This window comes from Lissotriton vulgaris, chromosome 8, assembly GCF_964263255.1.
Source record: "Lissotriton vulgaris chromosome 8, aLisVul1.2, whole genome shotgun sequence".
Taxonomy (NCBI): domain Eukaryota; kingdom Metazoa; phylum Chordata; class Amphibia; order Caudata; family Salamandridae; genus Lissotriton; species Lissotriton vulgaris.
Genome location: NC_141696.1, coordinates 318,364,698 through 318,379,228, shown reverse-complemented (window position 1 = coordinate 318,379,228; position 14,531 = coordinate 318,364,698). Strand labels below are relative to the sequence as shown.

At 44.4% G+C, this 14,531-nt stretch overlaps 1 protein-coding gene across 3 annotated transcripts in view; it reads right to left on the bottom strand.

Annotated features, from left to right (window-relative positions):
- CADM2 (cell adhesion molecule 2) overlaps positions 1–13,704 on the bottom strand; it is a 1,625,130-nt gene extending 1,611,426 nt beyond the window's left edge. For 2 of the 3 annotated variants that reach the window (XM_086934080.1, XM_086934079.1), the window contains exon 1: positions 13,308–13,514. In XM_086934080.1, the coding sequence (XP_086790206.1) occupies positions 13,308–13,368 (61 nt within the window). In that variant the 5' untranslated portion in view covers positions 13,369–13,514. Of the gene's footprint in view, positions 1–13,307 lie in introns of all 3 variants that reach the window. The other variant, XM_086934078.1, reaches the window with a different exon arrangement.
- Positions 13,705–14,531: the final 827 nt, after the last annotated feature.

Below are 14,531 nucleotides of genomic sequence, written 5' to 3'. Positions count from 1 at the left end.
TCAACTGACCGAATTATACATCTTCAAATTAAACACAAATGGGCAAAATACTATTAATGCATGTTGCTGTGAATGTCAGTTAAAGTCCCTGTCAAAATTATTTTTTTTAGTAAGCATGATAAAAAGGTAAATACGTTTTATTACTGGAAATATAGCAAATGGGCATAATGTTCATAGATAGATGTGTGAATGACTGAAGCCGCTAACTGAATGAAAGCCAACATCTCAAGCTCAACACTGACAAAAGATAATTTGTGATCTTTGGCAACAACTCACCACTGGACTACAACTGATAGTTAGGCAAACTCTTCTACCAACATCCACACCCAAAACCCACACCTGGAACTTTGGAAAAATCATCAACAGCAAAATGGACATGACCACACAAGTCAATGCTGTCACTGCATCCTGCTTTCTGACACCTTAAAAATGCAGAGGAAGATCTTCAAATGTTTTGCAAGCAACACTGAAAAATATGGTCACTCATGCCCTAGTCACCAGCAAGCCAGACTTCAAGAACACCCTCTGCATTGGGATCACCAAGCAACTCACTTGAAAACTACAAACCATCCAAAACCAGCAGCCAGAATCATCCTCAATCTCACCTTCAGAACTCACATCAAACCACACTACAGGGATCACCACTGGCTACTGATACACAAACATGCTAATTTTAAACTCCTCACACACACATTCAGGGCACTATACAACTTAGGCTCCACCTACCTGAACAGTTGCATCACCTGCCACCAACCTTACAGACACCTCTGCTGTGTAGGACTCCTACTCTTACACATCCCACGCAGACACAGAACCAGATCAGGAGGATGTGCATTCTCCTAGTTCGCTCCTATAGAATTGAACAATGGAGCATCCCCCTCTCAACATCAGAGCCTCCTCCCTTTTTGAATTCAGCAAGAATCTGAAGACTTGGCTTTTCAACTCACTAACCTAGGCAGGGCAAGACACACACACACCTGCTCAGCAGTACGATACCTTTATGAGTGATAGTGTGCTTTACAAATACACAAGCCATAACATCACATAGTAGTTTAGAAATAGTATTAGGATTTTAAAAGCATTTGGAATGATATGCGGTAGATTAGAAGTGAACAGAAAATGGTTGACAGAACTTAAGAACAGTGGGAAGCATTTGATCTACTTAGGAAGCTAACCTAACAAAACTGGTCTTTCAAACACAATGTGTTCGCTTCTCCTTCAACTGACCGAATTATACATCTTCAAATTAAACACAAATGGGCAAAATACTATTAATGCATGTTGCTGTGAATGTCAGTTAAAGTCCCTGTCAAAATTATTTTTTTTAGTAAGCATGATAAAAAGGTAAATACGTTTTATTACTGGAAATATAGCAAATGGGCATAATGTTCATAGATAGATGTGTGAAAGGCTTATGGGTTTAAGAGGTATCATCATGTATTATTTTCGATACGTATGTACTTATTCACAAATTCCACTGAAATGTTTTGCAGCATTAGCAGTCATAAAAATTCAATAATTACCACTTCGCAGCTGAATATACTAGATTCAGTGACTCCAATAAGAATCTCAGGTTAACAATCTGTGGTTTAAGTATTCCTTTAGTATAAGGAGCCTTTGAAGTAGAGCAATCAATGGAGATGAATAGTGCAGGTAGTTAACAGGATATCAATTTCTAGAAGCGACTAAAAACTGGTATTAGGAATAATGAAAAGCATTCTTTAATTGCAATTGATTAAAAAAGACAGAATGCGCTTTGTATGAATCCTGTTATTTTTGTCAGAGTTTACATGATTAGTCACATTACATGAAGGCATATTTTCAATGGTAAGAGTCAAATAGAGTTGTATATATTTTTTTAATGAATGTTTCTAAGACTGTTTTTATTCAGATTTTCAGTTTATAATCATTCTTCTGTTTCCTTTCAGGAAGAGCATTCCACTGTTTTCAGTATGCTAATATATCACTGTGCTGCAAACACAAATGTTTTACTCTATGACCTCAAGCATAAGGTTCTGGAAAGAAAGCATGTCTATGAGAACAATACGGCCCAACATTAATCTAACAAACAATGAACCAAGAAAATAGATGGTGGCCTTGGTTGTTCTAGATAACTTTCCAAGCTCTACAGAATTTGTATACTAACAAGACAGGTACCAAAGTCAATAAACAATTTAGTCATCGTTTTGCATTTTAATTTATGCCATTTATTTTTGCTCAAATTCTTTACAGAATGAACTCAAGTCATGACGTTTTAAGACTTGTAGCCTACACTTTCCCTTCATCAGGGATTATTCACATTAAATAGGTAGAATAATGCAGAAGCTAGTCAAGTTCTCCTAAATAAATGGAAATCTTGAATGTTTTCTTGGTACCAAAAAATAGACCCTACTATGAACTTGAGGAAACTCCCAATGCTGGATATATTCGTAAAGTTAGACACATACTGTTCTTTTGAACGTTTCATTGCATGAGACTGCTTGATAAACAGAGGCTTAGTTTTCGGCAATTGGCACATCACCGGATTGACACTGAGCCACAGCAGTGCTTGGTGTCATAGAGAAGCGAAGGTGATAGGGATTTCCAAAGCGAGGAAAAGAGTGCAAAGCACATACACAGAGCAAGAGAAAGAAGGTGAACGGAGTCCACTAGAGTACTAAATTAAAAGAAAAATGAAAGAAAAAAATGAAAAACAGTCCCATGACGTCAGTAGTAGAAGCATACAACTCATCTAATTAAACAAAGGTAAAGCAAAAACGCATAAAGCATAAGACACACAAGAATGGAGGGGAAAGCTATTGAATCGGGTATAGAGGAATAAACAACAAACCCTTTAAGTGAGATGCAAAGGGCTGCTGAAAGCCTGTAAAATTGTATGTGGTGCTGTCTGTGAACCTATTTTTCTGACAGTAAACATGTCTTCCTCTTGAGTAAGTCAAACTTCAGTCTGGGGTTAGGCAGAACTAATTACAGAAACGGTTTGAGAATCAAGACTGGAAAATCATGAGTCAATGAGTGTAAAACATAAGACCACTCAAATAGGAACGGCACTAATCGCTGCAAATAGGTAACAGCACAAATACAGAGATTTTTTGACTACTAATATGAAGCGCTAAAAACATTTTGGAAGTCAAGAATAAATTATTGTGAATTCTGCTTAGCACCTTTGCTTAACACAAAAACTGACTAGTAGCCCAGCTCACACTACATAAGCTTCTACTCCGTTCTGCAGTCTTTTTTGCAAACTGAAGTTATTCAGCTGAAAAACACAAGATTAGGGTTACTGGTAAACTACGACACATTCGTTGTAGAGTCCAGTGATAGAAGTACCACCCTCCTGACCTTTACCTGCAGCTCACTGGTAAACAGCAGCACTGGGCTCCTGTTTACTCGACTCAGCACTTACATTAAAAAGATGTTAAGTAAATGGGCAAACATTTATTTAAAAGTGAATTGACATTAAAGTAAGGAAGTGACTAGGGTGTCCTGCCGCTTAACTTAAGGAACACCTTCATTTTTAAAGAATTCTTGCAGAAAACATGTAATAATATGATATGCACAGGTATTTCACTTTTGCACATTAGATTATATCAGTGCATTGAGAATTTGTTTTTAAAAAGTGATTGTTTTGAAACATGAATTTAGAAACATTCATGCTTCCCATCCTGAGAACAATGTCAAGAGTGAACTAAGAGGCATGTCAGTTAAGTGCACTCTCTGGGTGGGCTGTGTTGCGATTGTATATGGGCAATATTATCTGTTTACTAATCAAACACAGGAGAAGGTTTTATACAGCACACATCATAAAGTTCTCATTATTGTGATAATCAATAAAAAAGTAGGGAAAGTGAAATGAATGGGGAAGCCAGCATTCATCCCAGGTTTTCTGGTTTCGCATTGTGCAGTGAGCCTCTCGATATACATGCTTCACTTTCCCTAAACCCACCTTACCCCTACTGCTACAGCCTCGACCACTAGTCAGCTGGTATCAATGTGGCCATTGGTCACACTACAGACCAAACTGTTTGTCCCTTGGGAAAATGTTTGTGAGAACCCATACTATAGACCATTTCACAAATCTGTCATGTCCAGCTCTCCAAAAATACTTGAGTTGTTCAGTAGTCAGACATATGCATTCAAGAAATGCAGCGTCACCTTACAATTGAAAACGCTTCACATCCTCAAAACCCTGCACACTACTGTCACAAAAGTAGAAGAAAATAAAAATGGAAGATTAAGAAGTGTTTTTTGGTTTGGATCAAGTCTTTGACACAGCAGCTGCCAATTGTGTCTTTCCACCAACTCTAAAAAAGAAAAATAGTCCCTAAGTTTGAGGATATCCCTTATGTCGTGGTATCCCTGGCCCTAGCTAATATGGTAAGACACCACCTGACTTAAAGAACAGCCCTATAGACAAATTACAACAATACAACTCAGCTTAACCTAGGCTGAGCGTCCGTTTCATTGGGTACTCAGTATTGCATAAAGTCCTGCAGCATTCCAAACAAACTTATATACGAAAGTTATAAAAACAGTAGTTTATTTAAAAAAAAATTCTTTACAATACATGGTATCAATATTACATAATTATACAACAAACAGTTACAGTAAAAACCAAAAGTCTTATTATTGTTATTATTATTGTTGTTGTTATTGTAGAGTTTTGATGTGAGCAACTAAGCGCCTGAGGCCTTCATTACGACTTGGGTGGTGCGCATTTCCAATATGGAAGTCCACTACACCCAATCATGAACACCTCTGTGTTTTATGCACCTGGTTTTTCTTGCAGAAGGAACACCCTGCCCAATATCACTGGCTGAACTGGCAAGTAATATCCCTTGTGGATTTGGCTGCAACGAAACCAAGCCTAGTCCCTAGCCACCTTTTCTGGAAAGGGGGAGCACTGCAAGGACAGCTTTTCCCCTTTCCTCTCTTACACTCCCCACGACCATCCATCCCCCTCCCCCCCCCCCCCCCCGTCCATGCACAGAAGCCCCTTTTTCCATTTACTACCTGCTTAGAGCAGTTGTAAATAGGAGCATTAAAGCTGTCGGGAATTTTGTCAGTTTTTGGGTAAAAGTGGGTCCACACAATTATTCCCCAATCTGCAGTGCTTAACTTGTAAATGTTCCGCACTAGCAGGGTGTTACAGCATGGTGCTGGTAGTTAGGGATAAGGGATTCTCACCCAGTCAGTACTGTGCAACTCATAAGTGGCTTGGTTGCTTTCTTGCTAAAAGTGATACAATTTAATAGTTTTAGTTGATGCTTCACATTAAAGGGGTATTACTGTATTAGAACTAAGAAGTATGAAACTATTTTCCGGGAATAATATTGTTAAAATGTTATTGCACATACCATGATTCTGGCAAAGGGGTGCAATGAAATAATTGTATGAACAAAATAAGGCCCTAGATTAAACCATAAACACGATAGCATTTTTTTCACGACGTTCCCTTTTCATTGACCAAGACACTAACATCACCAAATCAATACACACCTGACCGATGCCAGTCTAGACATTTTTATATATTGTTGAGCAAAATGGGCCACAAGAAATTGATTTTTCTGGAATGTCAATAGCGTTTAATCCATTTGATGAATCTGCTTTAAATGTATCCGACACCTCAGATTCTTTGTTGCAAGTAGTGTGCATATTAGTCATGAGCTAAACGTTGGAGACTGTCACTCTTTAATAATTCATTTTAAACCCAAATATTAATTCTGGAACTCTGTTGAAGCAAAAACCAATGGACAGAACTACAACAAATTAGGCTTAAATCACAGCGTGGACCAGAAAAGTTACTTTTTGCAGCTTGGCATAAATGTTGTCAGCAGGTTTTTTTTTAAATATTGCAAACATTAAAAATGTTGATGGAGCAAGTAAATTCTATGCCATTGCATCTCCATCTCGTTGCACTGCCACCATTGCCTCCTCGTGACATTAGTTAGAAATCCTATCTCTAAAACTAAAGATGATTACATCATGACCTTCCATTAATTCAAACTCCTAATCACTAACATTTACCCTACGACAAAACCATGCACAAAACCATGCCTACCAATAAGTCAGATTTAATTTAATTAAAATGTATTGAATTTCTTCAATACTAGCCCTAAATTACATCACAATAAATTACGTTTAATTGAACATAATTGTATTGTAGCAGATTAGATTAAATTAATACTAAGGGTAACCCTAAATTAAACAAGAGTTGTCTGCCAGCATTGTGTGCATTCAAACTGCATGGCGGAGGTATGGCTCGTGTGAGAATTGTATAGTTTTTAATACTACATTGAGTAAAACTGTACAAATGACTTAGGGTTGTGTTCCCCAAATTCAAATACTGTTCTTGCATGTAGATTATACAGAAAAGTTAAGTGCATGGACAATAATGGGTTACGTTTTATTATGTATACTCGTTCATGGAACACAAACCAAAAAAAACACTGTGACAAATGTGGTTATAAATATTTAAAGAAGCAAAAGACCACATACAAGCTCCTCCTTTTCAAGAAGTTAGTGCGATAGGAGCGATTTCAGTAGAAGTTGATAAAAACCAGGTAACTCTGGTTAGCCTGTGCATCCTCTTTATGCATTAACCAGGTCACCAGGGGTTAAATTATCCCCCTACATTCCTAGATGATTTCACAGCTCCAAAACATAATTCGAGTCAAGTCAAAGCAAGCTTTTTTCGGTATATAAAAACTACCATAAAAGCGATAACAATACTATAAAATGGGGAAAACACATTACAAGCAAGAGAGGAAACAGAGAAAAAAAACATAACTAATTTCCCCAGGCTTCATGAATTATTGCAAATTCTCTTCAACCCATCAACATGTGTGCTGCGGATCCACACCACTGTCTCTTTCTACCAAACTGACCTCTAAAAATAAAACGTTGTTTACATGCTTAAGCAGGCCTTTCCCCACAGATGCTTAACGCATTAATGCACACACTGCCTGCTTCCACTTGACCTCTAAAGTCAATCCTCTAAGCTACAGCCCAGATTATTGCCTGAAATCTTCTTTTGTTGATTACATTACCTGTAGCCCCTCTTTCCCAATTTAAACACAGCAGGCTGGAGAGCAGGACCCTAGAATCACTCTCCCCCAAAAGGACATGTCAAGATAAGTGAAGACAGGAGAGCACTAATAGGGAAATGTACTGAACAATATTATGCTTTTACTTTATATAGTAATGGATGCGGTGCCAGAGGAAAGCAAAATCCTCAACAGAGTGCTTCTGCTCATAACCATGCTGCATATATCAATTTGGTATGTTCCTTTTTCTGTCCAAATGGGCAGTTAGACAGCTGATAAGGATATAAGATTGCGACCTAACTGCAGTACATATCAGTAATCTGTGAAATGCTTTGAAGCTGCCTGCAGCTTCCAACAAAGAAGTAGGAATACCGACGATGTTGGCTGAAGAGGGTGCTAATAATGACAATTATATCAGCGGCCGTGATGACATGACCTCTGGACATCTCGTCACCCACCAAAATGCCTATGCTGTGAAGCAGGTGACAAAGCAAAAGACACACAGATGATGGACGGAATGCAGAACAAATCAAAACATCCCCCCCACCCCCCCACCAAGAGATCTGGGTTCAACCCATTGTTCTTTTTGCTCACCATGACACCCTAGTTTAGCCATGTGAATGCCGTTGCCTTCCTCCCAATCGTTGATAAATTGACCAAATTAAACTGGGCGTGATTACACAGACTGTTTGGACTTGCACTCAAATGTGTAAATAGTTGTTACCTCAGAATAGTTGATAAATGGAACAGAAAGCTTCTTGTCCATAGCAGTAGGTCTAAAACTCAGCAAGCGGTACAATTGTCACCAGTCGTCACTACTCCAAAAGTTGGGAGGCAGATCTGAAGGACTCACCAAGAGCATGCACACTACTTCATTTCTGCCAACCCACACACTCCATCATTACTGATTTCTGTTAACGCGTACATTGCAGAATACATTTGGATGACCATTAAGTCAATTACTTTACAATACTTAACAACAAAAAACCCTTGAAATACCTGTTGTTCTTTATGCACCCAGCGCAACACATCAAACAAATGCTTAATTTAAAACGTTTTTCCAGGAAGAAATGAATGCCTTTCTGAATTTTTCATTCAACACTCAACTATGCTCTCTCCCTCTGCCCCCTGTCCTACTTGGGAGGTGGTGACATGTACTGGCAACTTTTTTGCCCATAGTAAGGCGTGTGGCACTGACACCAATGGTAGGGGTGGAGTATCATTGGTGCAGCAGGGTGAGGTTGGTCGAAGCCCACAAAGCCCCAATCATTACTACCCAACCTGGGGAGAAGGAAGTATTTACCCCCTTGAATTAGGGCCCATGGCACTCTTGCTACATGACTACAGAGGTGGAGGGAGAAAGGGTGAATGACATTGTTCTGAAACGTGCTCACAGTGCACACACAAAAAGTAAGGAGGATGAAGATGTTGACAGCGGCTAACAAATGAGAATTGACAGGGTTGTGACATGCGGAGAGACGTGTTACTAAGTAGAAGCCAAGATGCCAGATGGGCCACAAGCTTACATGTAGTGTCAGTGGCAGAAGCACAAAGAGCCCTGTCAATTGCTTAGCTCATTTAAATTTCGCAGAAGATTCAAAACCTGGTAGGTATGTTCTCTTGTTTATCCCAAAGAGCAGCAAGAAATTAAATGCAATGCACTCTGACCAGAAGGATGCAATTTGCGTTAGGAATGTGAGAATTCCGGTTTTTCCAAGAACGTACCATCACTACAGGAAGGTGAGGCAGTTACAGTGGCAAAGCAGATTTGTCGAACCCCACATTTGGCCTTAAAACACTTTCTAACGTGTATTGTCTTCATATCACACTGGTTAGTTCCCGTTATTCCCCCTACAGTGTTTGAATGTGTCAGACAAATTGCATGTTCGTGGGGAACGTGTGGAAATGTTGCATCGCTTTAAATAAAGACCTATATGTGCGATAACACGCCTAAAAGCGTGTGAGAGCTTTTCTCGCCTTCTTCCCCATGCAGGGCACGAAATGCAATGCAATTTTGTTTCTCGTGCAGTGGCTTGCTGTCTACCAAGGAAAGGGGTGGGTGTGAGCAATGCCAGGCGGTGCACTGGCCGTGTGTGTCCTATATGTCATGGCCTAGTACCGAGGAGCGCCACTTTCTGCTAATCCGCGAGTTATTGGAGATGGAATACCTCGCGCAGTAACCATTACTTCCTTTAGAAACACATAAAAACCCATTTCTTACTGCTCAGCGATTTCACACTTAGTTTCCCGGGTAACTGTTCTGGCAGCTAATGCCCTTTCGAAGACGGACTTCAGCCAGTCGGCCTCAGAGATTATTTATTAGCCCTTGTTCTCGAGGCAGGCCTCGTGCAGTGTTTTGTGCGAGTTAGAATTACGGGAAACTCTGCGTTCGTTTCCCAAAAATAGCAATTTTTTAAGGCAGTAGCATGAAGAACCGCTAACGTCAAATTGCAGCGTTTTAGTAAAAGGCCGCCTTGCCAGAGGACTCCCTCCCTCAATGCTCAACTGACTTTGTTTACCCTAGTGTTACAATTTCACGAGCTTTGTTTACCTCGCCAATTTAACTGCGGATTTGTGACATGAAAAATCGTAAAGCCCTTCAGTGTGGATCTCGGCTTCCAGGATACCAAAATGAACATGGTAATAATTAATTGTACACTTTTGGAGTTCTCAAAGCCGGGTTTCGATGATAAACACCCGTAAATCCCATCGATAGGCCACTGGCACGCTGTCCTTTAGATTGGTATGGGCACATGAAGTCCAAGGTTTCAAAGATGTATGCAATGAAAGCATCTAGATGTCATTTGCATTACCACACAGCAGGGGGCTGCAGCAACTGCAATTCTGAGCAGAAACCAACTCACCTCCTACTTACTCCATAATGTGAGCAATGAACAGGAAAACAGTCTTAAATTAGAGCGCAGCCGCTTATTGTATGGGACCGGTGCACTGTTCACCCTTCAGTGCTGAATGTCGATGTGACATCCGACGTGCACGAGACGTGGAGTACACAGAGGAGACAGCCCGGGGGGTGCAGCTGTCCTTCATTCAGGCAGCCTCCGGGGTCAGGGCAGGGCTGTCTGCGGATGCCACTCATCCATCCCTCCCTCCCTCCTCGTCCTGACCTCAGAGCTCGCGCCATCAGGGAAGAGAGGGCAGCTGAGGCGGCGGTACATCCCAGCCGCCGCGCAGATTATTGGATTGTGAGCGCCGAGGGTTTGCGCGAGGCTGGCAGAGGATGCCCTCGAGGGAGGGAGTCCCACGGGCTGGCATCCTGCCAAGCCCGGTACCCTTTACAATCACAGGAAGTTTTCAAGGCCATCGTAAGACTTGTTTAACAGCGCGCTAGCAATGCTAAACTAACCCGATGCTTGAGTGCAGGCAGCGAGAGGCTGTTACCAAGCGGCTCGGTGAAAAGACGGCGGGTTTTGTAAATGTACGTTAATGGCTTCGCAGAGGAGGGCCGCGAGGTTTGGAAACAAGAGCGAGAAGATTGCCATTCTGCTAACTCAAACACCTCGCGCTTCTGACAATTACTTGCTGCGTGGCACAACGAAAACCGAGGAGACGACCACTGGGAAACAGAACGATTCCCGATACTGCTTCACGCCGAAGTAGGAGCAAACGAGACGAGGCGGAGTGCAGACTACCCCATAGTAGATTGACGATTCCAGACACAAGAGCCACAGCCACAGAAGAACAGTTCACTCACAGATCTCCTCCCGGAGAAAGGATGGAGTTCTTGTTCAGAAGTGAGCAATTGACACCAGTGGGCATCACATGACACGTCTGCACCAGAGAGCGCAGGGGACGTTCTCTGTATCACGGACACTGTGACATACCCTATAATTTATATGCAACTGTACACGGTGGGAAGCTAGCTCTGCACCCGGAATAGACATACGCACAAGATCACACATTTGTGGAATCATCTCAAGGGGATCAAAGGGTAAAGCTGCTCAGCTTTCCAGGATGTGCTTTGTAAGGACGAAAAGCTTTCCTGATCTCTGCTGGCCATGGTATCAGTAGGTAAAACTGCATACACCCACCCAGGGCAGACACACATTAAACCCCCCCCCCCCCTTCACGGCACCAACCCCACACACACCTGAGACGTGTGGACTAGTTGAGGTGTGGAGCTATCTAGGTGATGAGGAGGGGATGTGTCAAGTCCCATGCGTCTTTGCTCACCTTGGAACCACGAGGCAGTCCGGCATGCCTGTACTCCCCCCACCCCTTCCGTGCTTTCACACACTGTGTGGACTCTACCATGCTACACCCTGCGGGAGACGTCTCTTGTGCCTGCCCGACCCAACCTGGTCTGTGCTCTCACACAGATATGGGCGTTTACAGTGCCTGTCTCCTTCCTACCAGTCTATGCTCTCTTCCAGGCGTGTTTGCGCTGCCATCCATCCCACCCCCAGCAGTCGGCTAGGACCACCTCCCATGTTCCTCCCACATCAGGACCGCCTTGCCTCCGTCCCCAGGTGAGGAAAGAACGCATCACTATCGTAGCAAGGATGCCAACGGCCAAGGTGCACGCAGGGAAAAGGGCCCGATTCACTGCTGTGGGGGTAGTAAAATACAGCAATCATTGGGCTCAATGGACTGCCCAAAGCTCTTAGCTCCGGTGTCACTTCACCTGCTGCGCCAATGCACCTACCCCCCATGTAATGCATCGCTATTTCAGCCGCGCGCTTGGTACTTCCGACAAAGATGCGGCTGAAATTCCAGCACTGCATCTTCAGAATAAATAATCCCGCAGGAAGCAATCCTTACAGCACTTGGAAACTAGAAAAAAGGAAATGGAAATGTGCTTTCTGCGAAGTGGACTCGCAGGGGCAGTTCGAGGAACGTCTCACTAAACATTTGGGGCGACGGACTAAATGGGCAGTCATATAAAAAGGTCTGTGTGTGAGAGGGCAGGTGAGATCAAACCGTGTGCTGACGGATGGCCCTACCAAAGCACAGCTCCCCACCCCTGTGCCCAGACAGAACGATGCCATGACAGGGATATTTGGCTCGTCGGTGCTCTGTCACTGAGCCCACACTCCTTCCCCTCGCTGTACACCCACAGCACGCAGGGATAGGTGAACTTTACAGCACTGCAGACGGGGCGATGACCCCCACAAGGTCGCCGTGTGTTCCGTTTGCACCACCAAGGGACACGGCTATCGCTGCGAGGTCTTCGCCTCGCCCCCTTCTCGCTGCCCACCCCAGGAAGAACCTCGCAGCAACTCCGAGCGCAACGTGCCTGAAAAATACATATTTATGAAAGAGGAATCTGCACAGCTAACCCCGGGACCAATGTTAATAAGACCTGCCATCGCCACGTACGGCTCCGCTCACCACCCCATTCCACACCCGCAGAGGGCTAAGAGGTAGCAGATTAATTTAGAAACATCTCTGCAAATATGAACATGGGAGGCAGAAGGGGAGGGAGCTACAAGCTAGAGACAGATTGTGTAAACTGCTGCTATTAGGTCAAAGAACACTCCACACAGGAATACTGAGCGAGACCCGATTATTATGATTTTTTTAGGGGGGCTGCAGCTTTTCAATATACCCATCAACAGACCACGAATCAGAGCAGCTATGTAACCAGGCGGCATCCGGTGCTCGAGCCCCACAGACTGACAACTTCTAACCCAGGGCAGAGATCAACAGAGGAGGGGGAGGGGTGGCATCCCTCCCAGCCCCAGGGAGAGGCGGCTCCGGTGGCATGCACTTAGTACAGCCTGCGCCACCCGTACTGTCAGCATTACCAGGGTGTCTGAGGGGCTACAGCACACTACCGCAGAGCGAAGCCCTCAGAACATCAGCCGGGCTGGAGGTGGGCGGAAAGAAACACATCATTTAAACAGAATAACAAGACAATCGCCTTCCAGAGCCTGCCATGAACGTGAAAAGTGGAAGCACGAATAGAAGGCAATAAAAGCAAGGAACCAATGCGTTGCACAGGACAGATGTGATGAGGTGCTAATCTCCACCACCACAGATCGTGGTCTTTGGGCACCTTTTCTGCCACAAGGCGTAGAGGTGTCCACTTAATGGTCTCTCACGTGAAAGTAATATTTGCATACACGGCTCACTGTTGAACCCAGAGGTCATCATTGTACATGGGGGTCATTATTGCCCACGGAGGTGTTGCCTGGTACACGAGGGTGTCGCGTCATTATTGTACCAAGGCAAGTTCCTTATTGCATGGGGGGCGGGGGGGCTTACTGCACAAAAGGGCATCTGAAGTTGCTTCAGGTTTACCTGGTCCGAGGATCCCCCACACGGTGTAGAGGCACAGCAGAGCTCTTGACTGAGGATGCATGTCTCGTGCCCGCGGCTGCCGCCGGCTCTCCTGTCCCGGGGCGACGACGCGATATATCCACTAGTGAAAGCCCGCAGTAGCGTTGGGAGCTGTCCAGGGTGCTCCTCTGGAGACTGCTAGCAGCGCGCTCCCCTCTATGTGCACGCAGACGGATGTTAGTCCAAGGTCCCGGCTGTCCTGCACCTGATAGTAGGCGGCTCGAGCGTGTTACACAGGGCTCCTGAGCCGCTGCTCGGGGGCTGCTGTCTCGCGCTGGGTGCTGAAGGCGCGCTCCGCTATCTCCGAACCCTCAGACACCGGGGCGACCAACTGAAAACCGTCCGGCCCTCCGCACACGCCTCCAGAGAGCGACAAGGCAGGCAGCCAATCACCGCCGCTCTCAAACGGGAGTTGAGCCAATCGCGAAGGGCAAGGGGTGGACTCCGGTGTAGGGAATAAAGCAGGCAGAGTCTCAAGGTGTCCCTCCGGTTTCTCCTTCACTTTCCCCTTAGGGGTGAGCTGGGCGGCCACGCTACTTTCTATCTCTGCCCTGCCCGAGTATTCATCCTTGCCGCTCCGCCTGCCGGCCCGGATGGCGTCCAGCTGAGCTGACAGCGCACTAAGGAGGGTTCTGGGCTTTTTCCCGCCCGCGCGCTGTGCTCTGTGTTTGTGCTGCAACGCTCGTCAAGCGATCTTTCCGGGAGACCAGATTTATGCAAATGAGCATTTGGCAGTTGGGGTCGCGATGGCCCTGCAGGCGCACTTATCTGCCAATCGTCATGACCCAGCCTCGATATCTCGTTGCTGACTGGCTAAAGGTTTTTGAAGAAGATGCACGAGGAACGGTAATTGTTCCGACATGATTTCGAACTGCGAGTGGAAGTTGTGCGAGTGGCGATGATATTCCAGTTGGTTCATCATTCGCTACTGGAGTTGGGGCAGCCACCTGCATACGAAATTGTAATAATGAGTGAAGAAGTATCAACAGAGCTGGAAACGATATCCACACTGGGCCCGCACATATGGTGACCACAAGGAAAGAATACGAAAGGAAAGCTGCCTTTGGTTAGTTTATTAATAGTGGTCCGATTAAGTTTTAATACAGTTTAGCTGTTCAGGCATCTTCAGCAGATAGATCTATGTATCCATCAACCTTATGGATACAATGCAGGGGAGATAGCTCA